The sequence below is a fragment of the Jaculus jaculus genome, chromosome 8, assembly GCF_020740685.1.
Source record: "Jaculus jaculus isolate mJacJac1 chromosome 8, mJacJac1.mat.Y.cur, whole genome shotgun sequence".
Lineage (NCBI taxonomy): Eukaryota > Metazoa > Chordata > Mammalia > Rodentia > Dipodidae > Jaculus > Jaculus jaculus.
This window is the reverse complement of record NC_059109.1, coordinates 56,141,642-56,169,079: the sequence shown is the minus strand read 5'-3', so window position 1 is coordinate 56,169,079 and position 27,438 is coordinate 56,141,642. Positions and strand designations below refer to the sequence as shown.

The 27,438-nt window shown below is 46.7% G+C and overlaps 1 protein-coding gene across 1 annotated transcript; it reads right to left on the bottom strand.

Annotated features, from left to right (window-relative positions):
• Window positions 1–1,791: 1,791 nt before the first annotated feature.
• On the bottom strand, window positions 1,792–27,438 carry Epb42 (erythrocyte membrane protein band 4.2). Its single transcript, XM_045157385.1, has 13 exons — window positions 27,322–27,438; window positions 20,817–21,002; window positions 19,670–19,903; window positions 19,382–19,500; window positions 18,392–18,496; window positions 17,278–17,455; window positions 15,169–15,307; window positions 14,848–14,951; window positions 13,784–14,026; window positions 11,774–12,073; window positions 7,150–7,310; window positions 5,417–5,550; window positions 1,792–2,621 (listed from the first exon to the last, which is right to left on the bottom strand). Exons 1-13 carry the CDS (start codon window positions 27,329–27,331, stop codon window positions 2,459–2,461), a joined length of 2,076 nt encoding a protein of 691 aa, XP_045013320.1. The 5' UTR covers window positions 27,332–27,438; the 3' UTR covers window positions 1,792–2,458.

Sequence of the window (27,438 nt, the reverse complement as noted above, 5' to 3'; positions counted from 1 at the left end):
ATGGAGCTGCATTCAGCATAGCTTTTTCCAGCTTTCTGTCAGCTGGTCTGTAAGGAGGAGGTTTTCAGCCCAGCCCCAGCTTGATTTCTCAGTGAACTTGCAGCCCAAGCATGTGGAGTCTTTAGCAATAAGGTCTTCTCATCTATTCATGGTGGGAAACTAAGGGCCTTGGCAATGGCCTGTAATGTTTTTGGGGGTATCAGTGACCTCCCTGGCCAACAACTCACTGGAAGGTATCCCATCCCTGGCACTGAAAGTTTTCTAGTAACAATCTATGACTTCTGGGTGTGCCATTGTCCAAAATAGTACGTTTCCATAGGACTTATTCATACCCTCTTAGAATTTGATTAACTCTTCCCTCTACCCTTTCTTTACTCAATCTCTTCCCCCCACCTCACTTAGGTCTTTCCATCCCCAGTGATCTGTTCTTCTACTTACAGACACAATACCATCCCCTTAAGTCCTCCCCTCTCCTCCCTCCCTTATAGCCCCTTTCTAGCTTACTGGCCTCTGCTACCAAGTGTTTTTCTTTTTTTGTTCGAACTCACGGCAGTCCCCCAACCTCTGCCTCCCAAGTGCTGGATTAAAGGCGTGCATCACCATACCCAGCTGCTACCAAGTTTTATTCCAACTCACATACAAGTTTAAACATTTGTAGCTAGGATCCATGAAGGTGAGAGAACATGTGGCACTTGGCTTTCTGAGCCTGGGTTACCTCACTAAGTATAATTCTTTCCAGGTCCATCAGTTTCCCTGCAAATTCCATAATTTTTTCTTTACCAATGAGCAAAACTTCATTGTATAAATGTACCACATCTTTATTATCCACTCATCAGCTGAGGGATATCTAGGCTGGTTCCATTTCCTAGCTATTGTGACTAGAGTGGTAATAAATATGGTTGAGCGAGTATCTAAGGTAGTGTGACAGGTCCTTAGGATATATGCCTAGGCGTGGTATAATTGGGTCATATGGCAAATCTATTTATAGCTGTCTCGAGAACCTCTACACTGATTTCCACAATGGCTGTACCGGATTACATTCCCACCGACGGTGTAGAAGGGTTCCTCTTTTTTCGCATCCTCACCAGCACTTATTGTCATTTGTGTTCTTGATAGCCATCCTGACAGGAGTGAGATGGAATCTCAAGGTAGTTTTAATTTGCATTTCTCAGATGTCTAAGGATGTAGAACTTTTTTTTTTTAGATGTTTGTGTATTTCTTCTTTTGAGAACTCTGTTTAGTTCCTTAGCCCATTTTTAATTGGGTTATTCGATTTTTTAATATTTAGTTTTTGAGTTCTTTGTATATCCTAGATATTAATCAGCAGCTCCAGTTTGAGAGAGAAACCCCGACTCAAGGAAACAGATGGACAGTAACAGGATGGCTGACCTTCTTCTCTGGCCTCTGCGGGGCACATACATCTTCACAATACACTCACCACACACACAAAACTCAAAACTAGTACAGATTAGTAAAGAGTAAAATAATGTAAACAAAAAAATCCTAACTGTACAAAAGCAGTTCTTTTTGTATTCTTTATTGTAGGGCCTATTTTCTTAAGCTTAGAGAAACTTTATTAAGGAAAGAGGAGAAATCATGAAAAGCTTCTGCCCATAAGAAGATAGGAAGGGGTGAAGCCTACCTGCAGACCCAAATTGGGATCATTTAGTTTCTGAATAGGGGCTTGTTAACCAGCCATGATGCTGAGTTCTGGGGCCTGAGCTTAACCAACCACAATGACCAGATAAGGCTTAATCATTCCAGGAATCTTAATTTTAGGAAGGGGGGACATCTGCCTAGGGAGAGACTTGGGTTTAGGGCCTATTTTGTATATATTTAATTTCCATATTCCCCAACCACCATCAAAATCATATTACTTTATGTTGGACTTTAGCTGTGAGCTATTTAGTCAGTGTAGAACTCAGCTAAATTTAGATTATTTGGTTCAGACCTTTGTTATAGATTATATAACTATGTTTAGTCACCTTTGGATCATCTATGGCCAGAGATGGCATTAATCAATGGAATTTTAAGGTTACAGCTGATACTATCCATCGTTACAAATAGAATGATTTAAAAATAATCCCTTGTATAAGTTAGTGAATGTTGATAAAAATCAAATGGCTTAAAATGCCTGGTCCCCCAAATCTGGATGTGCTCTTAAATGTATTCAAAAATATTAAATGTGTTTGGAAAGTTATCCAAGCACCCTTTGAAAGATGTCCTTCTTATTCAAGCACAGTATATTCTAAGACAACTCATTTTCCTGGCTGTCTTAAGTTGGCATGGCAAAAATGAATGTTGCTTTCTGTGAATTTAGCTTTGTTCTTGGTCCCTGTTCTGCTCATACTCAATGGAGACTCATTTGTCTGATAAGCAGCTTCCCTCCAGCGCTCATGTCTGGCTTTAGATGGTACTTTTGAAGGTTGCTAGGGACAGTAGTGATGGAACTGGAAGTTTAAGCTGGCAGCTCAGGGGCCACCACAGTGACACTTCTGTAGCTGGTGAGGTTCTGGAACACATTGCAGTCTGCTTCCACAGTGAGTCTCTGGAGCCCCAGCTGTGTTGGTGTGAACTGGAGCTCAGTGCACAAGGTGTTTCCAGGCCACACGGTACCTAATCTGAAAGGAAGGAAAAGATGGCTTTTAATTCTGTCCCAAGGGTCCTGTTCTGCTGTCCTTGCTTGAGGAGGTGGGCCATGAGGAGGTGAAATTGAAGTGCATACTGCAATGCCAGGAGTGGTCATAAGGGGCAGAACAGGGGCTCACTGCTGAGCAGCTATGTGGTTCAAGAGAAGCATCCTTGAGGCCCTTCAAGCTGCACCTGCTCCCTTATTACCTGTGATTCACTCTTGTGCAGCTCTCGGCACTAGTTACAGCTTTGGAGCCCTCCCTAACCTTATCGTGGGTAGGCAGCAGGCATATTGAGTGTAGCAGGTGGTATTTGGACTTCTGGACTGCTCTAGAACTTTTGGCGACTGAGAGAATATAGGGGATTTCCTTAAAGAACTTGCTGCACAATTAACTTGGAAACTTATAATGTCTACTTAAACACTGGCAGTTCCTCCTCTCATCTTACTGACAAGAGTGACTTACTGGAATTTCATGAGGCTGAGACAGTGGTTCAATTGTGCTACCTGCCAGAGACCTCGGGGATGGCTGGCCTAGGCAGCTTGAACTTCAAGCCGTATACCATACAGCCAGCAAAGGATGCAGCAGGCAAAGTGAGAACAAATGTAACATAGAACCAAAGAGGGACCAACACTCCTAAAACTTAACAAAAAAGATAGTAGGAACTACAAAAGAGAGAACTAGGAAAAGATAAGGATGACCAGCGAAAATGAAAAAGGCGAATGAGGGCTGGAGAGATGGCTAAGTGGTTAAGGTGCTTGCCTGTGAAGCCTAAGGACCCAGGTTCAGTTCCCCACTACCCATGTAAGCCAGATGTACAAGGTGGTTGCATGTGTCTGGAGTTCATTTGCAATGGCTAGAGGCCCTAGTGTGCCCATTCTCTCTCTCCATCTCTCTCTCAGATACATTTTTTTGTTCATTTTATTTATTTATTTATTTATTTGAGAGCGACAGACACAGAGAGAAAGACAGATAGAGGGAGAGAGAGAGAGAATGGGCACGCCAGGGCTTCCAGCCACTGCAAACGAACTCCAGATGCATGTGCCCCCTTGTGCATGTGGCTAACGTGGGACCTGGGGAACCGAGCCTTGAACTGGGGTCCATAGGCTTCACAGGCAAGCGCTTAACCGCTAAGCCATCTCTCCAGCCCTCAAATACATTTTTTAAAAATTTTAAAAAAATTTAAAAAAGAAATAGACTAATGCACATGAAGGCTGGTAAATTAGAACAATTGTAAGACATTGCTTTCTGTTAGGAGAAATAGCTGGATATTGCCAGGAGAGAAGGAGAAGCAGTCATATAGACACTCTCCTGTGGTACTGGCAGGACTATAGACTGCAGCCATTCTGCTGGTCACAGACCACATAGGATCCTATGACTCAGCAACTCCATTCTTAGGCAGACTTATACCCCGGCATCACCAGAGTTTCAGACTAGCAGATCAGGGGATATGCTGTTGACTGCAACACACTGTGACCTCATCAAAGAGTTGGATGCATTTGGTGCCTATTGCTGTGCACTGGTGGGTGCGCACAGTGGAGTATTAGGGAGCAGAAGAAATGGACTTGATGTTTGTGAAAATAACAATTAGACATGTAAGTTAAAAATACAAGCTCATGAAGCAACAGTATATATTTTACATGTACTAGGGGTCCATACACAACAGGATAAGAAGGGTGGTAGAAGGAATGGGGAAAAAAATGAGTTAAATTAAAATTGCAGGAGCTGGAGAGACGGCTTAGCGGTTAAGCGCTCGCCTGTGAAGCCTATGGACCCCGGTTCAAGGCTCGGTTCCCCAGGTCCCACGTTAGCCAGATGCACAAGGGGGCGCACGCGTCTGGAGTTCGTTTGCAGAGGTTGGAAGCCCTGGCGCGCCCATTCTCTCTCTCCCTCTTATCTGTCTTTCTCTCTGTGTCTGTCGCTCTCAAATAAATAAATAAATAATTTAAAAAAAATTCCAGGAAGTGCAGAACATCCTGCCTGCCTTTTAAAATTGCATATTGTAGTGGTGACTAGTAGCATGCAGCTCTCCAGTCACACGGAGAGGCAGCCCACCCTACCTGTAATATTCTCTAGTGCCCGGGCCTAACCTCTGTACTAACCCACCAAGACCAGGCTCTTCCTGTTGGACAAGGACAGCAACTTTGATGATGTGGGTGTATGCAGCGCCCACACAGACTCCCTTGTGACCACCCCTGTTCACTGGTAGTCTCAGAATGAGACAGGCCATTTGGTGGCCATTAACCTTTAATTCAACTTCGGGGGTATTTGCATCATCTTCATGGCATGGAGAAAAGATGGGTGGTTATCTTAAAAAACCATTGAGCTCTTTTTTTCCCTCCATTTTTAAAAAAATACTTTTTGTTCATTTTTATTTATGTATTTGAGAGTGACAGAGAGAGAAAGAGGCAGATAGAGAACAGGCATGCCAGGGCCTCCAGCCACTGCAAACGAATTCCAGATGTGTGTACCCCCTGTACATCTGGCTAACATGGGTCCTGGGGAATTGAGCCTCGAACCGGGGTCCTTAGGCTTCACAGGCAAGCGCTTAACCACTAAGCCATTTCTCCAGCCCCTCCATTTTGTTTTTATATTAGTTTTTTGAGGTAGAGTCTCACTGTAGCCCAGGATAACCTGGAATTCACAATGTGGTCTCAGGGTGGCCTCGAATTCATGGCGATCCTCCTACCTCTGCCTCCCGAGTGCTGGGATTAAAGGCGTGTGCCACCATGCTGGACAAGTCCATTGAGCTCTTTTAGTTGGATGAGAAGCCTACAGTCTCTTACCTGTATCTCCTCTCTCTGTGAATGAGGCCCCTTCCAAAGATGGAGATCACACAGTCCTTCATGGGGGAATCTAGGGAGTTATGGATGCTGACCAAGACCATAAGAGGTTGGTACTGTTCTGTTCTCTCTGGCATCTGTAGGAAGAGGCAACATCTGGTACATCAAGGTCAGAGCCCTTGCTGTGTGCTTCCCTTCTCATATACATGTCTCACTTCTGCCCCCTTGACCCCTCTCCCTGACCTTCCTGCTTTTACTCTCCCCCTTGATCCCCACAGATGGCTTCTGATGGCGCCTCTCCTCTGCTTAGAAACTTTGGGGTTTCCTATTGTCTTTGGAATTCAGCTTAGGTTGAGTGCTTCAGTCTATACCCAACCCAACCTGCCAGCCGCACCTGTCCTTTCCTTGACTACAAGATGGTTTACCCATGCTGGGGACTTCCCATGTCCAGCACACTGCTCACACATCTTTCCTTGACACCCCTCTGATCCTCCTCTCCCTTCAGTGCTCTCCCCTGACTCTGCACTACAAGTGAGCCTGTCTTCCAAGGCCACCAGTTCTTCCCATGACTCCGTACCTTTCGTAAAGCATTTATACAGAAGACCAATTGGTATGTCTCCAAACTATCTACTCCTTGAGATCAGGGACCGGATCTCATTTGTTTTGGCCATGGTGGATGCGTGAAAAGAGGGCTGGACCAGGAGTGTTCAGCTTATAGAACTCCTATTGTTATGGTCTCAGGCAGGCTGCTTGCTAGGGTTCACTTTACTTACCTGAATAATGGGGACAATGCCACTTCAAAAGTACTGAACTGGGGCTGGAGAGATGGCTTAGCGGTTAAGTGCTTGCCTGTGAGCCTAAGGACTCTGGTTCGAGGCTCAGTTCCCCAGGACCCATGTTAGCCAGATGCACAAGTGGGTGCACGTGTCTGGAGTTTGTTTGCAATGGCTGGAGGCCCTGGCGTGCCCATTCTCTCTCTCTCTCTATCTGCCTCTTTCTCTGTCGCTCTCAAAAAAATGAACAAAAAAACAATTTTTTTAAAGTACTGACTGAACTGGGGCTGGGGAAATGGCTTAAGGGTTAAGGTATTTGCCTGCAAAGTCTAAGGACCCTGGTTTGAATCCCCAGGACCCAGGTAAGCCAGATGCACAAGGGGGCGCATGCATCTGGAGTTGTTTGCAGTGGCTGGAGGCCCTGGCACACACATTCTCTTTTTCTCTCTTCCTCTTCCTCTGTATCTCTCTCTCTCAAATAAATAAATGAAATATTTTTTTTAAAAAGTACTGAACTAGCCAGGCATGGTGGCGCATGCCTTTAATCCCAGCACTGGGGAGGCACAGGTAGGAGGATCACCATGAGTTCGAGGCCACCCTGAGACCACATAGTGAATTCCAGGTCAGCCTGAGCTAGAGTGAGACCCTACCTCGAAAACCAAAAAGAAAAAAAAGAAATGTACTGAATTGGAGTCAAGGACATGAAAATGCTTTGGCATATATATAGAGTTCTAAGTAAACACAATCTATTACCATCCATGATAATTTGGAGGCAGCAACTGGGACAGACCTAGATTACGAACTTTTACTTAATTGACTAATGAAGATTAAACTCAGTATGTGTAGGAAACCATCTCTTCAAGATAAGGTGGTCTCCAACCTAGCCTGGTCTGGTAAGCACACTATATACTCATCTATGATTGGGAACAGCTAAGAGCAAGTCAGGGACGAGCCAGTGCCTACCTTGATGACAAGGTGTGGTCTACAAATGGCCACGTCCTTCTGAGCAAAGCAGCTGAGGCTGGTGTCTGAGTGCGTTGCCATCGCTGTGATTCTGAGGAAGCTGTTCTCGGGTGGACTTCGCTCAAAATAGGAGAAGGACAGGCTGGTGGTTATTCTCATAACTGTAACACAACAGGCGGAGGTAGTGCAAAGGGGTGAGTCTGTACTGGCAGAATTAAACCATAGCTCCACACATAATGCAAAGGACTTAGGGGCTCACTGAGGCCAGAAAGATGCCTCATTACCTACAGTAACTATTCTTTTTTTAAGTATTTTATTTTATTTATTTTTTTTGAAAAATTTTTTGTTTATTTTTATTCATTTATTTGAGAGTGACAGAGAGAAAGAGCGGGGGAGAAGGGGATAAAGAGAAAGAGAGAATGGGCGCGCCAGGGCCTCCAGCCACTGCAAACGAACTCCAGACACGTGCACCCCCTTGTGCATCTGGATAACGTGGGTCCTGGGGAATTGAGCCTCGAACTGGGGTCCTTATGCTTCACAGGCAAACATTTAACTGCTAAGCCATTTCTCCAGCCCTACATATTTTATTTATTTATTTGACAAAGAGGGAGAGAAAGAGAGAGAGATTGGACATGCCAGGGCCTCCAGCCACTTCAAATGAACTCCAGATGCGTGTGCCCCCTTGTGCATCTGGCTAACATGGGTCCTGGGGAATCAAACCTGTGTCCTTTGGCTTTGCAGGCAAATGCTTTAACTGCTAAGCCTTCCCTCCAGCCCCAACAACTTTATTCTTATTAAGAGCCCCATCCCATCACCATCTGCCAGTGTTCTTGGCAGACCACTCCATTGGGGTTGTGGAAAAGTCCTTGTGAAGTAGAGCAACTTAAGAAGCTCTTTTGACCTTCCTGTCCTTGTCTATAGTAGTAGGATGGTCTGTGTTAAATGACATACTGCAAAGAAGTTACTTGCCACATAGTAATTGCGAAATATATTTTCATAGTCCCTTCCTACTCCCTGCTTTTCCTTACTTTTTCAGAGAAAATATAACTAGCAAGTGGGAATCTCTCAGGCTCAGGTTCCCATTCCCAATGGGAAAACCTAGATATTATTCCCGCTGTCACATTTCCTCAGGGTATTAGCTATCCCTCTGCCCAAGTTAGATCATGGGTTTTTTTTTTTTTCATTTTTTTAAAATTTATTTATTTGAGAGTGACAGACACAGGGAGAAAGATAGAGGGAGAGAGAGAGAATGGACGCGCCAGGGCCTCCAGCCACTGCAAACGAACTCCAGACGCGTGCGCCCCCTTGTGCATCTGGCTAACGTGGGACCTGGGGAACCGAGCCTCGAACAGGGGTCCTTAGGCTTCACAGGCAAGCGCTTAACTGCTAAGCCATCTCTCCAGCCCCCCCCCCTTTTTTTTTTAAGCTTAGGCTATTTTATTGTTTATTTATTTGAGAGGGAAAGAGTGAGAGAGGAAGTAGCAGATAGGGCCTCCAGCCACTACAAAGGAACTCCAGATGCATGCACCACCTTATGTATCTGGCTTATGTGGGTACTGGGGAATTGAACATGGGTCCTTAGGCTTGGCAGACAAGCACCTTAACTGCTAAGCCATCTCTCTAGCCCAAGTCCTGTACTTTTTAATATTTTATTTATTTAAGAGAGAGAAAAGAGAGAGAATGGGCACACCAGGGCATCTAGCCACTATAAACAAACTCCAGATGCATATGCCACTTTGTGCATCTGGCTCACGTGGGTACTGGTGAATTGAACCCTGGTCCTTGGGCTTTGCAGGTAAGTGCCTTAACCACTGAGTCATCACCTCTCCCACCTACGTTCTGGGACTTTTTAAGTCTGTTCTCCATCCTCATCTACCTCTGATGAACTGTGTAGCCGCAGGCAAATTATTTCGCCCCTCTTATCTCAGTCTCCTCATCTGTCAAGTGGCTGTTTTCTCCTAAGAGATTGTGAGACTGGAGATGAGGCAACTTTGACAAATACTAAGTAAATATGATTAAAGTTATTCTTGTTGTTTTGTATTTCTCCATGGATTACACTGACTCTTAGAACACTTCTCCACAAGGCTTTAGCCTCTATCCTTATTATTTTCCTCAGCATACAAGCAGAGTCATCTTAAAGACAAATGGGCCGGGGAGACAGATGGCTATTGGTAAAGTGCATGCTGCCAAGCACGGGGACAGAAGTTCGGATCCTCAGCAAATATGTGAATGCTTAGTTGGTATGGAAGCTGCCTGTAATCTTGAGACAGGGGGTCTCCAGGGCAAGCTGGGAACTTAAACCAAGTGCTAGACTGTCTAGACTAGCTAAATCAATGAGTTGTAGGCTTGAGTGAGAGACCCTACCTCAGTGAAATAGAGGAGAGCAATTGAGGAAGACCCCAACCAATCTTTGGCCTCTGCACATGCACTTACCAGTGCACTCACATACCTGCACACACATATGTGAAAATAGAAAAATTCATAACCCCTCTACCCAGGGTCCTTGGCTGACAACCCGCCTAGTCTCCTCTTCCCATCATGCTTCAGAAAGAACTACACTGTCTTACCTCCTCAGCTCACTCAGTTTAAACCCTGGGAAGCTTGCCTTTGCCTATAAGTTCATGCATGCCTTGACTCTTGGCCACCCCCTCATACAATTCCCACATTTGTTCATTCTAGGCTTTATCTTGAGCACTAGGTTTAATCCTAATGCTTGCTGGCCATCTCGACATGTTTCATGGGCTTTTAACAAAACATAACTGAATTCATCTTTCTCCCTACACCTGCTCTTCTTCATTTTCTCTTATATGACTCACCCAAACCAGAAGCAAATACTCCTCCCACAGTCACAAGTCCAACCTCTCCCATCTCCTCAATCCGACTTAGCTCTAAATGCTACTATCTTGGTTTGGCATTTATTTGTGTACGCAGCTAAAAGAATGGGCGGGATCTTCAGCCACTGCAAACAACTCCAGACGTGTGCGCCCCCTTGTGGCCCATGTGCAACATTGATTGCATGCTTGTGTCACTGTGTGTCTGGCTAAGTGGGACCTGGAGATTCAAACATTAGTTCTTAGGCTTCACAGGCAAGTGCCTTAACCACAAAGCCATCTCTCCAGCCCCACTTTCTCCTTTTTAAAAGGCAGAGTCTCACTTTAGTCCAGAATGACCTGGAACTCACAGCAGTCCTACCTCAGGTATTGAAGGCATGAGCCACTATATCTGGCTTCTACTCTTTAATGCAATTGTTCTTAACATTGAATGTAAGTTAGATTCCTATGGGGAGTTTTATAACAGTCCCAATACCGGGCTATACCCCAAGTCAATTAGATCAGATGCTGGCAGTGAGGTTCAGGGATCAAGAGGTTTTTTTGAGGTAGGGTCTCACTCTAGCCCAGGCTGACTTGGAATTCACTATATAGTCTCAGAGTGAGTGGCCTCAAACTCAACTATTCTCCTATCTCTGCCTCCTGAGTGCTGAGAATAAAGGCATGTGTCACCACACCCTGATTTATTTTTACACAAATCTTTTACACAAGATTTTTACAGTTCCTCCAGTGGTCCACTGTGCAGTCAAGGTCAAAAACCATTACTCTAGTGTGACTTTCCATCTTGCCAAAAGTTCATTCTTTCTGAAATAGATTTCTGAGCACATCGACATGCCTGGTTAAAACTCCCATTATCCAGCTAACAAAGCTCAGAGTCTTTAGCGTGATAATACAAGACCAGTCATTGTCTCTGCCCTGTACAGCTCTCACACCACTCACTTCCCTCAAGCTTGGGCAAGGAATAGTGATGAAGAGACTGGAGACAGGAGACTAGTTAGAAGGCTGTTGCAATCCTGTAGACAAAGTCTACTTTTTCTCATACTTGCCTGTACACTGGAATTTCTTGAGGAGTTAAAGAAAATTCTGATGCTTGTGTTCACTAGTGGATTTCTGGCTTAGTTACCTGGGATGCAGTTTGGGCATGGAACTTCCCCAGGTAACTCTGATGTGCAGTAAAGTTTGAGAGGGATTGCTCCACTTCAGGGAATCTCAACCCTTACCACACAGGGGTTTTTGAAAACTGTTCCTGGACCCTATCTCAGATGATCTGAGAGAGAAGAAAGGACTGTGGTGTTTATTCCCTTGTCTGGAATGCTCCATCTACTTTTCTCTTTTTAAAAAATTAATTTATTTATTTAAGAGAGAAACAGAGAGAGCAACAAAGTGGGGGGTGGAGATTTGAATATGAGTTCTTGGGCTCTACAGGCAAGCACCTTAACTGCTAAGCCATCTCTCCAGGCCTCCATTCATTTTTCTGTCCATCCCACCCCTCCAGGACTCAGTGTGGTGAGAGTCACCAGGAGCACATGCTGCAGCTGCCTGAGGTGCTCTGCCCTCTTGGACTCTGTTCACATCCTCAAAAGCCTCCCCACTGCTGGGCCAGGTCCATTTACTTACCTGATGACAGTTGGAATTGTGGCTTTCTGTGGCAACACAAATATGTGAATGACTTAATGAGAGAGAGGGAGAGAGACAGAGAGAGCAAACGAGCACTAGGTGCTAAAAGCCACCTGTGGAGACCTATGTAGCGTCTAGGATAGAGCCAGTTGTGTGTAGCGTGGTGAGGTCATAGTTACCCTGGTTGGCTCTAAGCCTGAAGGAATTCTGCTGCTGCCAGAGCTTAGCAGCAAAGGCTCCATTGTAGAACACAGCCTGGGCCCCAATCACCAGTTGCACTTCTTTCTCTTGGTCACTGCGGTTAACCATAGTCACTGACAGCTGCTCATCCCCTCCTAAAGGGAAGGAGCTGGGTGCTTCCAAGTACAGATACAGAGGATCAGCTGGTTCATGGATGGGGGGATGCATGCCGTTGTCTTTCCCGTATTTCATTCTCTCTCTTTGAACTCTGTCTAGCACCTCTTTTTCTTGAAGAGACCCTGGAGAATGAAGAGATAAAGCCTCTCTTATCAGCAGGTATGAATGTGCAGGATTGAAATGTACTACTTCTGCTCATTTACAAAAGCTTTGTAATTGTCTAAGACCATGCTGGGCACAAAAAGAAGCCTGTGCTAGGCTGGCCCATGACAAATAGAGTATCTCCTTCAAGCCACTCAAGGACTATGTTTTTAAAGTGCTAAGATTCTGCCTCTTGAACAATGAGAAAATAAGCTTTGTGACCAGTCAACACTGTCTCTGAAAACAGTTTTGTGGGGAATTGAGCCTCCTTACATGAAGGGATTTGGACTTTATCCCAAGGGCAATGGAGCAGGTAGGTAACATAAGGACATTTGTGTCTCAGAGAAATCTTTTTCTGGACACTGAAATGGGAAAGGGAACCATGATAACTCATAGGCAGGAACTGTAATTGTATAGGCAAAAGGTTCAGAAGCTTCAGATTACCATGGGAACGAGGTCAGAAGACAGAATCAGGTGAAGACAGGATGGTAAAGAGGAAGACTCCAGGTGGCACAAGCCTTTTGATTTGGACAGACAGATAGAAAGAAGTGCCATTAGCAAACATGGAGGAAGAGAATTGGAGGTGCTGGAGGAGAGGGAGAGAGGATTTACATCAGAAGTCCTCAGTGGAGCTGGGCATGGTGGTGCACGCCTTTAATCCCAGCACTTGGGAGGCAGAGGTAGGAGTGCCATGAGTTTGAGGCCACCCTGAGACTACATAGTAAATTCCAGGTCAGCTTGAGCTAGAGGAAGAGCCTACCCCAAAAAACAACAACAAAAAGTCTTCAGGTCCAGGTCAGCCTGGGCTTGAGTGAGACCCTGACTCAAAAAAAGGGGGGGTTCTCTGGTGAGATGGCTTAGTAGTTAAGGCGCTTGCCTGCAAAGGCTAAGGACCCATGTTCAACTCTCCAGATCCCATGTAAGCCAGATGCACAAAAAGTGAAGTAAGCACAAGGTCGCATATGCTCACTAGGTGGTGCAAACATCTAGAGTTCTATTGCAGTGGCTGAGGCTCTGGCACACCAATTCTCTCTCTGTGTCTCTGTCTGTCTGTTTCTCTCTCTTAAAAAAAATAGGGCTGGAGAGATGGTTTAGCAGTTAAGCGCTTGCCTGTGAAGCCTAAGGACCCTGGTTCGAGGCTCAATTCCCCAGGCCCCACGTTAGCCAGATGCACAAGGGGGTGCACACATCTGGAGTTCGTTTGCAGTGGCTGGAAGTCCTGGTGCGCCCATTCTCTCTCTCTGCCTCTTTCTTTCTCTGTCGGTCACTCTCAAATAAATAAAAATAAACAACAACAAAAAACTTAAAAGAAAAAGTCTACAGGGACCAGGCTCAGTACTGAGTGCTTTATTTCACAGCAGCGGCTCTCAACTGGAGGCATCTTGCCCTACCCCGCTCCCAGAGCATTTGGAAATGGCTGAAGACATTTTTGGTTGTGAGAACTGAAGGGTGGGGCATCTCAAGGACAGAGGCCACCAGTGCTGCTCAACATCTCACGGTGCACAGCCCCTACTACAAAGAGCCACCTGGTCTGAAATGACAATAATGTTAATCTGAGTGGAGAAACCTTATTTGACTTGTTGGGAGAAAAGACGGGGACTCTTTCTGGCCTGCATCTGTCTGTCTCAGTCCCTTCCCTTCATTTGCTCATTCAGTCTCTATAAAGGATGGCGCCCCGCCCTGGCCGGTACCTTCAGGATACTTGTAGTTCTGAGTGATGTCTTCACAGCGGTCACTGCCCACAACCTTGGTGCTGATGCTGTCGCCAACATACTTGGTGTTGGAGTTGGTTAACTCCAGTTTCCCGTCCTCACAGCACTTCCAGACCACACATGAGGCATTCACTGCAGCAAAGAGGTCGGATACTGCAGGGGACAGCTGCAGTTCCCCTTCCTTGACTGCTCTGACTGGGACCAGATCACAGGATTCCAGGACTGGGGGAGACACATATCAATGAGACCTGTGCTCGGCTCACAAGTGCATCACGTCAATTCCTCTCCTTTGTGAGCTAGCCAGGGTTTCTGAGATGGTATCACGAAGGTGAGACTCACAACTAGGTGCTAAAAATGAATTTGGATCCTTAGTCTATGGCAGACACTGGACAGGAAAGGAGCTCAGAGGAACAGATTTTGTGCATAGCTTTACATCAATATGACAGGAATACCCACTTCCAATGTGCCAGGCTTTATGACAGTTTTGTTTTTGTTTTTTCGAGGTAGGGTCTTGCTCTAGCCCAGGCTGACCTGGAATTCACTATGTAGTCTCAGGGTGGCCTTGAACTCACAGTGATCCTCCTACCTTAGCCTCCTGAGTGCTGGCACTAAAAGCATGAGCCACCAGGTGTCTATGATAATTGTGTTCCTAGGCAAGGAAGCATCATCCTTCCATGGCTGTCAAGGTTTCCCTCTCTGGGCCTGAGCTTACTCTGTGATCCTTTTCATATCCATAGCCCCATAAGTCCCGCTCTGCAAGCCCCTGTCCTGGGATAGCCACCAGGCATCTTAAGACTCTCTGCCTTCATTGAGATACAGCTCTCTTGCCTCTTGGTCTAAGGTGGGTCTAGTCCCCCTGCAGTCTGTGACAGGGATGGCTGACATCTTCACTCCTGGGATCCTGCTGACACCTATTCTTCCTTCTGCTTCTCCTATTGTAGAGATGACGACCTTTGGACCACCTGCTGCTCCTAGGCCCTTTCCAAGGGGCCCCCTCCACTCTTGCAGCCTTGGTTGGCCCTGCGCCCACCCCTAGGCTTTACCTCCACCTCCACTAGGAGCTCTTGGGCACAGAATTTGCCATCCATCATAACCTTGCGACAAGTCAGGCCTGGCCATCCAGCACTCTATGTAAGTCTGGAAGATCCTAAGGAGCAAAGGCAAAACTTCAAGAAGGGGGGAAAAAAGGAGCATGGAAGATATTTTAGAAATACAGCTTAGTATAGGTGACACCAAAGAGATATATGAAAATAGTGTATGAAAGTCCCAGGAAAGGGTGTGTACCCCACTATGGGCCACCAGCCTCCAAGCGCTCTGAAGGCCTGCTCTCAGTGCAGGTTGGAGCCCTCCTTTAGCATGCTCACCAGATGCGGCCTTTTTGGCCTTCTCCGTTCTGGATACCCTCTTCATTGTAGTATTCATCCACCAGCAGACCCCCGCCAGTGCTCTGAGCTGAGGCAAACATAGTAACAACGCGGGCTGGGATTCCCAGGCATCGTAGTACTGTGTAGAGGAGACATAAAAAGTCATGGGGAGTAAATCCCAGGCTGGAGCTGGGGTCATATTAATAAGATTAGAATTTTCCATCTCTTTTGGACAGGGTCTGTCTTAGATGTTAGGTGGCATTATAGAAAGAGGAGGAGGGGGCTGGAGAGATGACTTAGCAGTTAAGGCGCTTGCCTGTGATGCCTAAGGACCCATGTTCCACTCGCCAGACCCCAGGTAAGCCAGATGCACAAGGTGACACAAGCTTACAAGGTCACACATGCACCATGTCTGCAGTGGTTGGAGGCCCTAGTGTGTTTTCTCTCTCTTTCCTTCTTTCTTCCCATCCATCCTTCCTTCCTTCCCTCCTTCCTTCCTTCCCTCCTTCCCTCCCTCCCTCCCTCCCCCTTTTCTTCCCTTCCCTTCCTTTCCCCTTCCCTTCCCCTTCCCTTCCCTTCCTGTTGCGCCCCTCCCGCCAGCAGGAAGAACAACAACAACAGGATTCTTCTCAAGCACACTTTATTGGGAGCTCCAGACTGAAAGAGAGAAGGACCCTGACCCTACAGAGCCCCAAGCTTATATACTAGTGGTCAGATGATTGTGCAGTGTCGTCTGATTGGCTTAAGTCTCAACAGCTGACTATGTATCACCCAATCGGGATAGGTGAGCAGCCATGTTAGGATAACATCATGTGCTCATGCACAGACAATTAGGATACAAAAGCAGTAAACAAGCTGACACAGCAAAGCCTGATAAAGCCAGCATGGCTTCCCACACCTTCCCTTACCTTACCTTACCTTCCCTTCCCTTCCCTTCCCTTCCCTTCCCTTCCCTTCCCTTCCCTTCCCTTCCCTTCCCTTCCCTTCCCTTCCCTTCCCTTCCCTTCCCTTCCCTTCCCTTCCCTTCCCTTCCCTTCCCTTCCCTTCCCTTCCCTTCCCTTCCCTTCCCTTCCCTTCCCTTCCCTTCCCTTCCCTTCCCTTCCCTTCCCTTCCCTTCCCTTCCCTTCCCTTCCCTTCCCTTCCCTTCCCTTCCCTTCCCTTCCCTTCCCTTCCCTTCCCTTCCCTTCCCTTCCCTTCCCTTCCCTTCCCTTCCCTTCCCTTCCCTTCCTCTTTCTTTCTTTCTTTCTTTCTTTCTTTCTTTCTTTCTTTCTTTCTTTCCTTTCTTTTTTCGAGGTACAGTCTCACTTTAGCCCAGGCTGACCTAGAATTCACTATGGAGTCTCAGGGTGGCCTTGAATTCAAGGCGATCCTCCTACCTCTGCCTCCCCAGTGCTGGGATTAAAGGCCTGCGCCACCACGCCGGGCTTTCTCTCTCTTGCTCTTGCATTAAAAATAAATAAATAGGGCTGGAGAGATGGCTTAGCGGTTAAGCGCTTGCCTGTGAAGCCTAAGGACGCCGGTTCGAGGCTCGGTTCCCCAGGTCCCACGTTAGCCAGATGCACAAGGGGGCGCACGCGTCTGGAGTTCGTTTGCAGAGGCTGGAAGCCCTGGCGCGCCCATTCTCTCTCTCTCTCTCTCTATCTGTCTTTCTCTCTGTGTCTGTCGCTCTCAAATAAATAAATAAAAATTAAAAAATAAATAAATAAATAAATAATTTTAAAAAAGGAGGAGGAGGAGTCCAGGCACTAGGAAATTGGAACTGGAACTGGCATCCAAGAATAAGTCTGATGAAGGCAGCAAATGAATGAGATACAAGTTGCACAGCAAGGGATACAAATTATAGACAGGGAAAGGGCCAGAAGTACAGGGCAGTGCTGAGGCTCTGTTGGAACAGGCTGGGGAAAGTCTGTGGGGAAAGCGAGTTTTGGAGAAGAGTTCATAAACACGCTCAGCCTTTGAGGAAGGCGGAGAGAAGCAGCAGGTGGTGAGGAGAGGGGGAGGGGGAGAGCCTCTGCCCCCACACACAGAAGACCACGGGACAACCCAAAATGCAGGGCAGGCACTCTACAGTAGCCCAGATGACTGCCTTGTGAATCGCCCGCCCTGTACCTGTGCAAACAACAGCTGCGAACACCCAGGCCTGACCCTCGTACACCGGTCGCCCTTGGCCAGTGAGCCACTGTCGCAGGATGGGCGCGCTGCCCCGCCGTTTGTACAGCAAGGCCCCTTCCTGGATGGCCTGGGTGTGTGGGGTGGGCAGGACACTCTTCTCCTTGACAACATGCAGCTGTTTGGGTAGATAGTGGGAGTCAGCGAGGGGCGATCCTGTGGCAAGATAGCTTCTGGGGGGTGGTAACGGGTTCACTGCAGCTCTCCAAGCATGGATACCCCTGGAGCTGGTTAAATCTGCGTGCTCCCGGGGCTCCAGCCTGAATGAAGCCTGCTTTGTAATCTCAGAGGCAGGCCTCCTAAATCGGCTCCCCAGCTTGAGTGGGAGTGGAGCTCAAGCGCAGTTCCTTCCTGTCATCTGGCTCCGTTGGTCCCCAGCTTCCTCTGCTCTGACTCCTTCAAGATTGTTTGCCTTGGGACTTGTGGGCCACTTATCCAGGCTGGCCTGGAATGTCACCATGCTCTTAAGTGGGGACCCCAGAGGCATGAGAGGAAATGGAAGACCTTTAAGGGAAGCACTGAGCCACCTTCATGGTCTGTATATTCTTAGGGACATTTCAGAAACATTTTTTTTGTGTTTTGGTTTTTTGAAGTAGGGTCTTGTTTTAGCCCAGGCTGGCCTAGAATTCATTCTCTAGGCTCAGGCTGGCCTTGAACTCACAGTGATCCTCCATGCCCAGCTAGAAATTGTTTTAAAGTCCCTTTGATCACTGTAGCAACAAAAGCACTACAAAAGATAGACCCTACACCTTCCCACCTAGGGGTCTAAACCCCCAGAATGGGGCCAGAAAAAGGAAGTGGGAAGGAGTGCTCTGGGAAAATTTAAGCCTGTTTGCCCCCTCAGCTGGCTTTTGTTCCAGATGAGCATATTTCCTTTCGTTTTTCTTGCCCTGTCCTTTTTACCTCTTCCATCAGACCCTTCCAACTGCCTCCCATGTCCTGGCAGAGGGAATTCTTTGAGATTTGAGAACCTCTACAGCCCTACAGGAGGACCTGACCATCAGGGGACTTTTGCCTCACTTCTTCTCCCTTTGCCCCTCAGCTTCATACTTACCAAGGCACCCAACACATGGGCCACACGCGCAGGCTGGCTCCATTCCTCCACCTGCTTGTCCACACTCAGCAAGTCCAGGCTGAGGTCCATAACGTCAGTCTGGAACTGTAGGAACCACACAGGGCTAGATGAAGGATCTCCAGGTCAGGCCCTTTCCCACAGAACAGTCGCTGTCTTGTCCTTCTCCCAGACTAAGGTTTTCATGTCATCTTTTCCTGCCTCAGTGTCCCCCACGGGAGTTCTGGCTCTTCCCAATTTCCACTGTAACTCCCATTCCCTGTGCCCATAATCCTTTATCAGTTCTGTGGACTGATGTCCCAATGGGATAGTGTGAGCTCTTGAGAATCAGGACCGTGGTTTTGCTTCATTTTTTTTTTTTAAAGACTTTCATTTTATTTCATTCCATATCCACTTAGCAAATTCTTTCTACTATCCCCTCAACATTGAGCTGGTTCTGGAAGATACCAAGGTAGTGTCTGCTCTGGAGGAACCCTTGGTTAGGATCTGACACCATAGGTTTCAGATCACAGGAAGGTGTGGCTAGAGCTCTAGGTGAGAGAGCAGAGGGAACAGTCAAGACTCTCTGCCTTAGAGACTTGAGGGAAGCTTCCAGAAGGTCCTAATACTGGGGAAGTCATTTTCTAGGGGAAAAGGGAAGGAAGCTAGTCGAAGCAGAGGGAATGCTCAATCTACATGCTTAAACGTGTGGGGAAAGGGAAGCAAACGGCATGGCTGGAAGGCCCTTGGGTGTGGCAGGTGGGGACATTGGTCTGTAGCTTGTAGATAGTGGAAATTTAATAGAGGCAGGTTTGGCGCGGCTTTTACGGGGACAGTTCTGGCAGCTGTCCAGTGTGGTCCAGAGGAAAGGGAGGAACCACAGGCCTGAATGGTCTAAAGAAATGGCCACATGCCTGGCCAGGGACATTTGGGTCACCAGCTTTGTCTGGCTTGAATGTTGGTGGCTTTCTCCTCCCTGGAGGTCCCAATTACCTGACCAAAATCCCAGGGCTCTTCCTGGATACAGTCAGCTGTGCCCAGGTAGATGAGGCCATTCTGGTTCAGCACGTACTCGCTGCACTGAGCCTCATTCTGCAGAAACACAGGGTCGTCTGGAGAGAAGCAGGAGGGGCAGATAGCCTCTGACAGGTGCCAGGACTGAATTCTTGACCCAGGTCAGGGCTGGCTCTAGCCCTTCCCTGAGGCTCTGAGTCTAATGAAGACCCAGGAGGAGGTACCTTGTTCCCTTTGAAGCTCAGACTAGACTAGGTGCAAACTCACCTTTATTCCAGGGATTAAAGAGCAGTGTGAATTGGCCCAAAGGGTATTGTTTTCTGCATGAAACCTGTAGCAGGAGTGAATAGTGGCCAATGACAGCATCTGCAGGTGTGGTCACAGATACAGTCCACGACAGGTCATCTCTCTCCTCTACTGCTGCACTCCATCCCTCTCGGTCCCCCAGAGAGGAAACTGGGAATTTGGCTTCGGTCTTGTTGGTCTTGGAATGCTGCTCTCCTGCGACTGCACAGTGATAAATCAGTCATTTGGAATTCTTGGTCACAACTCAAAGCAATAAATTCAAGGTCTTACAAGGATGAGGAGGTGCAAATTGGTTTTGGAAGAGAATGAAAGAGGCTCTTCCAGTTATGAGGAGCTATAAAGGGTGTTGGGAGAACCCAGTCTCTTGGCCTGGTGCACGTACATCTATGAAAGGTTCACAGTCTGTAAGATGGCTATAATAATAGTACAGTCATCCCTGGGCACTCAGGGGGATTGGGTACAGACTTCTGGCATCTATCCAAATCTGAGGATTTTTACTTTCCTTTTAAATAAAATTCTATGGTATTACGTTTCCTTATATACTTTATATCATCTTTAGATTACTCATAATACCTTATATAGTATGAATACTATGTAAATAATGCTGTATAGTTTATGGCATATTGTTTATAGTTATGAGAAAAGTCTGTACTTTTCTCATCATAACATTATTGCATGTGAAGTACTTATTCAATTTGCTAAATAGTACAGATTGAATAAGTAGTACCAATTAGGTATTATACTTAGTCTGAATTAGACACCAACCTTTTCTTGTCTTTTTAAAAATATTTTATTTTTATTTGTTTTATTTGAGGGAGAGACAATAAGCAATCTCTTCAACCCACTTAGCTTTTTCTATATAGCCTAATATATTTGTAACCGAAAGTGCCTCTTAGTGATAATGCTGCTATGAAACTTCGGAAACACGAATAGTAACATTTATTATACACATTATCTTGTAGCTTTCTCCCAATAGATGAGCCAAGTGGGCAGAACTTTTTAAGGCCAACTACGGCGTGGACAATTAGTCCCTTGGTCCTCTGAGAAGATGCTGGCGAACTCTCCAGTGCCCCCAGGCCTCCCAGGGGTCTTGGCCTGTTACACATACCAGTTTGTGCAATGAAGGACACTTGCTTCAGAGTGGACAGAAACGTGCGGACAGGGGTACGGAAGTTCAAGGTGAGGGTGAAGTTCTGTCCCCTCCGCACAATAAGGCGCTGGGAGCTGAAAGCCCGAGTGTGATGCTCCTCATTGTTTTTTGCTGCTTGAAAGTCACAGCTCTTGATACTCAGGGCTGTTGTGGAAAAGAAGGAAGTTGTGAATGCTAGGCAGACGTGATGATATCAATACAAGCAGGACCCAGGGCTCAAGGCCTTGACTCAACTTACTCTCTGTGCAACCGCAGGCAAACAACTGATCAGAGCCTGTTGCAGTTTCCTTAGAATAACCAAATAGATATAAAACAGAATAATCAAATAGTCACCCTCTCTGCAGAGCTATAGGAATTCAGCGATATACACATATATGTGGATATATCAATCACAGCATCAGACATATATTAAGCCCTCTGACAAGGAACTGTTCTTAGCACAGAGGGAAATGCTCGTTCTCATTGTTGAGATTCTTTTCTGGTTTTAATTTGGGGCAAGAATAAAACCAAGGGTCTTGCTCATGCCTCTTTTCTAAATTTATATTTTTATGCGTATATAATGTATTTTGTTGTTGTTTTTTTTTTTTTGGTTTTTCGAGGTAGGGTCTCACTCTGGTCCAGACTGACCTGGAATTAACTTTGTAATCTCAGGGTGGCCTTGAACTCATGGCGATCCTCCTACCTCTGCCTCCCGAGTGCTGGGATTAAAGGCGTGCGCCACCACGCCCGGCTTTCATTTTGTTGTTTTTTTATTCTTTATTTTATTTGCAGGGCCGCCAGCCACTGCAAATGAACATGGGCCACCTTGTGCATATGGCTTATGTGGGAACTGGGTAATTGAACCTGGGTCCTTAGGCACTGCAGGCAAGCACGAAGCCATCTCTTTCCAGCCCCAATGTAGTTTAAAAATATTTTTATTTATTTATTTATTCTAGAGAGAAAGAGAGAGTGAGTGAGTATGGGTGTGCCAGAGCCTTCTGCCACCACAAATGAGCTCCACGTGCACCACTTTGTGCATCTGGCTTTACATGGGTACTGAGGAATTGAACCCAAGCCATCACGCTTTTCAAGCAAGTGCCTTTAACCATTGAGCAATCTCTCCAACCCTATACCATACGTCATATATTTTAAATATATGATATAAGTGTGGGTATGGAGTGGTTTATTTTTATTTATTTATTTGCAAGTGACAGAGAGAGATAGAGAAAATGGGTGCATCAGGGCCTCCAGCCACTGCAAAATGAACTCCAGACACATGCACCCCCTTGTGCATCTGGCTTATGTGGGTCCTGGGGAAGGTCCAGGGTCCTTAGGCTTCGCAGGCAATGCCTTAACTACTGAACCATTTCCCCAGCGCCCTATATCATATATTTTTATATCTATCAATCATCTATATATATCATGTACTTTATTCCTCTCCCATCACTTTCTCTTACCCTCCTCCCTGTCCTCCTTATGTCAAACTTCTTCTTTCTAACTAGTCCCTCTTATTTTTTGTTTTGTTTTGTTTTTTGAGGTAGAGTTTTGCTTTAGTCCAGGCTGACCTGCAATTCACTATGTGATCACTGGGTGGCCTTGAACTCTGGGTGATCCTCCTACCTCTGCTGGGATTAAAGGCATGTGCCATCACACCCAGCTATCCCGTTTTACTTTGATAGCTCTCGTTTCTTGTGTGTGGGTGTGAACTGAACTGAATTAGGGTTGCCTACATGGCACTGTTGGGGGACTATTTACCAGAGCACGTAGGGCCTACCAATGGCTATACCATTACAGAAAATGTCTCCTACAGCCACCATTAACTGCCAATAACTCTTGAGTGTGGGAGAGGACCCATGCCCTCCTGCATCACCTATGACAGAATGTCGATGGACCCGATATTGTTTGGGTCTCATGCAGGTTACAATAGTCACTGTGAAGTTATGAACACAATGGTCATATTATGTCTGGGTGGCACTGTTCCACAGCTGGGAGAAGGAGGTGATGGAGGTGTTGGTATGAAGTGAGTGGAGGAACGAGGGTGGGGGAGAAGGAGGTGATGGAGGGGTGGGTATGGAGTGGGTGGAGGTAGAGGGTACTGGGAGAAGGGGGTGATGGAGGGTGAGAGTATGGAATTGGAGGATGTAGGAGGGCACTGGGAGAAGGACATGATGGTGCTGCAGGTATGGAATGGCAGCTGGGTAGTTTTTTGTATGGTTGTCATAGTGGCAAGATGGTGAGATTGTAGTGTGGGTATCATGGATTTATTTATTTATTTTTAGAAATATGGCCATGGATTTATTTTTTCACATTTTTATTTGAGAGAGAGAGACACACACAGAGGTGGGAGAGAGAGAGAAATGAATGGGTGCAGAAGGGCCTTCTGCTACTGCAAACAAACTCTAGATTCATGAACCACTTTGTGCATCTGGCTTTACTGGGGAATTGAACCCAGGCCATCAGGCTTTGCAAGCAAGTGCTTTTAACTGCTGAGCAATCTCTCCTGCCATGGATTTATATTGCCATCCAAGGACTGTCACAGTGTAAGCGGTCATGGCTCACTGAGATGAGATACAAATGAGATACACCCAGGGAAGTATGAGGATGTCAGTCACAGCCTCAAAGCCTAATGGGAGGGCAAAGGATGGAGGAGTTGGGAAGCCCAACTGCAAAGGGCAGAGGTGCCAGCCTGGGCTAGATAGAGCAAGACCCTACCTTGAAAAACTGAGAAAAAAAATACAAGAACACTGAAAACAATGGATGTGATGGTGTACACTTTTAATCCCAGCACTTGGGAGGCAGAGGTAGGAGGATTGTCATGAGTTCAAAGCCATCCTGAGACTTCAGAGTGAGTTCCAGGTCATCCTGAGCTAGAGTGAGACTCTACCTCAAAAAAAGAAAAAAATAATAATGAAAAAAGAAAATCAAAAAAGGGCAGAGACCATCTTAAACAAGGAACCAGGCAGACTTAGGAGGCAGACACATCGGGGCGGTGACAGGGTTTGTCAGCACAGGCAAAGGCCCAAGGCTCTCAGATACATCTAAGAAGCTCTCCTTAGGTATTCTTGTCTTGTCATTGATGAAGCAAACACTGATTGGTAATCAATGTGCTCAACAGAGGCTATAGACATGAAATAAACACGGTTCTTCAGGAAGCTCACAGTGAGGAGGAGCAGAAAGAGAAGCAGGTGATGGTTATAAAATGGGTTGAAAGATGAACAGAGCGGAGCAGGGCACTGGGGCAGCTGAGAGGACCAGCGGGGCCTGCAGGAGCTGGTAAAGGATTTACAGGTGATGCTTTTGGATCTAGGAAGGTGAACAGACACCTGCCAGGTGAGAAGACGCAGAGAAGCCTTCTAGGCAGAACTGGTCTAAATGAGTTCCAAAGAGTAACTCCTGTTCTAACACTGGGGTTATTATATGGGTCTTGTGCCCTGTGGCTCAAATCAATCTCACCATTCCATAGCCCATTCCAACCCAACCGGCCCACACAGGCAAGGCTCAGCACAAGTGGAACAAGCAGAGAGGAACCATTGCTGAATTCTGACTGCTCCCATAGCTCACTTTAAAAACCCCAGCTGGGGGCTGGAGAGATGTCTTAGCAGTTAGGATGCTTGCCTGCAATGCCTAAGGCCCCTAGTTTGATTCCCCAGTATGCAGGTAACACCAGATGCACAAGGTGGCACATGGGTCTGGAGTTCATTTGCAGTGGCTGGAGGCCCTGGTGTGCCCATTCTCTCTCTCTCCCCCTCAAATAAATAAATAAAGGGGCTGGAGTGATGGCTCAACAATTAAGGCTCTTGCCTCCGACTCCATACCCACACCTCTATCACCTCCTTCTCCCAGCACCCTCTTACTTCCTCCCTCCTCATAACCATATCTCAATCACCTCCTCCCAGCATCGTCTTTCCTTCTCCCACTCCACACCTCCATCATCTCCTCCCAGCACCCTATTACCTCCTCTCACTCCATACCCACACCACCATCACCTACTTCTTCCAGCATCCTCTAATCTTCTTCCAATCCATATCCACACCTCCATTACTTCCTTCTCTGAGCACCCTCTTGCTTCCTCCCACTCCATACCCACCCCTCCATCATCTCCTTCAAGCATTCTATCACCTCCTCCCACTCCACACCCACACCTCCTTCCCCCAGCCCCCTCCTACCTGCCACTCCACACCCACACCTCCATCACCTCTTTCTCCCAGCACCCTGTTACTTCCACTCCATACCCACATCTCCATCACCTCCTTTTCCCAGCATCCTCTTACCTCCTCCCACTCCACACCCATACCTCCATCACCTCCTTCTCCCAGCCCCCTCCTACCTCCTCCCACTCCATACCCACATCTCCATCACCTCCTACTCCTAACACCCTGTGGCGGTTTGAGTCAAGTGTCCCCCATAAACTTAGGTGTTATGGATGCTAGGTTCCCCAGCTGATGGCAATTGGAAATTAATTTTTCCTGGAGGCAGTATATTGTTGGGGGGTGGGCTTATGAGTGTTATAGCCAGTTTCTCCTTGCCAGTGTTTGGCACACTCTCCTGTTGCTATTGTCCACCTTATATTGGCCAGGTGGTGATGTCCGCCCTCTGCTCATGCCATCATTTTCCCCTGCCATTGCGGAGCTTCCCCTCGAGCCTGTAAGCCAAAATAAACCTCTTTTCCCCACAAGCTGATCTTGGTTGGGTGATTTCTACCAGCAATGTGAACTGGACTGCAACAGTAAAGTGGTACTGAGGAATGGGATTGCTGTTAAGACACCTGAGTATGTGGCTTTGGCCTTTTGGAGTTTTCAAGAGGAATGTGGAAGGACTTGAAACCTTGGCCTAAGAGATGTCTTGCAGTGCTGTAAGTACAGCTTGATGGACTATTCTGGTCAGAGTTGAAAGACCTGAATGCAGTAAGAACTATTGACTGTGAGGTTTGGCTTATGAGGGTGAGAAAGAGCTTTGCTTGGACTGGGCTAAAGGCAGTCTGTATGAAAAGCTTGCTATTTATTATGCCTGTGTCCTAAGAAGTTGTGCAGGGTTGCTTTGCGTAGAAATGAACGTGTGAGCAGAGAAACATGGCACAGAGAAAATGAAATCTTTGGGCCTAAACTGCTGCCTGTTCTCTTGTAAATTGTTTGATAGATTACAACCTTTGAGACTGGGCTAGCTGACCTGCACTGGGGCAATAGGAAGAATGTAGACTCTTTTGAAGGGGCTGAGTGCTCAAGGAGTGTTCTGTTCTTCAAAGTCTGCTTTGTTCCCCCCTGGATTAACAAATTGGCACCCTACGTGGTATTGTGGAGTTTAAGAAATGCAGGAAAGAGAGGGTCATTGAGTTTGCAACACGGTTTTGTGTTTTGGAAATGGCCATGGGCAGTGTGAAGCAGATTTGCTGGTTGCCTGCATGGAGACCCAATGGGGCCATGAGGATGAACTGTGGATTGCAGCAGAGACCCAGTGGAGATGCCAGGACCATGAGATGGCTGCTAAGGAAAACTGCCGGGCCCAATGAAGTTTTCTAGGACTGTGAGTAGTCTAGCTGGAGGGGTGGAATTGGAACTCCAGAGACTTGTTGCTGGTTAGAATTAGTGGACTTGGAGATTTGTCACTATCTAGAATTGTTGGACTTGGAGCTACAGAGTTTGGTGTTTGCCCTGTTTTAAATCATGCATTGCTTGAATATTTCTTTGCTGTGCCCAATGCCATCTTTTGCAGTGTGAGTGTTTATTCTGTGCCATTATGTTTTTTTTGGGAGGGAATTTTTTGGTATTATGGCTCAGTTAAAAGGTCTTGAACTATTATGGGGAAGTAGGAACATCATTGGAATTGATAAAAACTATGGGGACTTTTAAAGTTGGACTGAATGCACTGTATTTTACATTATGTATGGATATCGGTTTATGGGGGTCAGGGGCGGAATGTGGTGGTTTGAGTCAGGTGTCCCATAAACTTAGGTGTTCTGGATGCTAGGTTCCCCAGTTGATGGCAACTGGAAATTAATGCTTTCTGGAGGCAGTGTATTGTTGGGGGGTGGGCTTATGGGTGTTAAAGCCAGTTTCCCCATGCCAGTGTTGGCCACACTCTCCTGTTGCTATTGTCCACCTTATATTGGCCAGGGGTGATGTCCACCCTCTGCTCATGCCATCATTTTCCCTGCCATATGGAGCTTCCCCTTGAGCCTATAAGGCAAAATAAACCTCTTTTTCTCACAAGCTGCTCTTGGTTGGGTGATTTCTACCAGCAATGCGAACCTGACTGCAACACTCCCTCTGCTCCTTGCACTCCATACCCACACCTCCATCACCTCCTTCTCCCAGCACTCTCCTACCTCCTCTTACTCTATGCCCACACCTGCATCACCTCCTTCTCCAAGAACTCTCTTACCTCCTCCCACTCCATACCCACACCTCCATCACCTCCTTTAATGGAAGCATGCCATATGGCATCACTGACAGGCCAGTCAGCACTGTGGAGATCAGGCTTCACTCACCTTGTCCCATGGCTGCAGGTTGCTCGGATTCCTATGAACACAGGAACGTCTGTTTTGAACTGTTGCTTCTGGATTCCCTTTCCAATTTTTCAGGCAGGAAATGACGGAGTACTTTAT

What these genes read in the sequence shown, in the direction of transcription:
- Epb42 (XM_045157385.1), bottom strand. An exon ending in CCCATGTGTTGGGTGCCTTG is followed by an intron (nt 17,456 to 18,391) that starts GTAAGTATGAAG and finishes CTACCCAAACAG; the next exon opens with CTGCATGTTGTCAAGGAGAA. An exon ending in CGCAGCTGTTGTTTGCACAG is followed by an intron (nt 15,308 to 17,277) that starts GTACAGGGCGGG and finishes TCCTCTACACAG; the next exon opens with TACTACGATGCCTGGGAATC.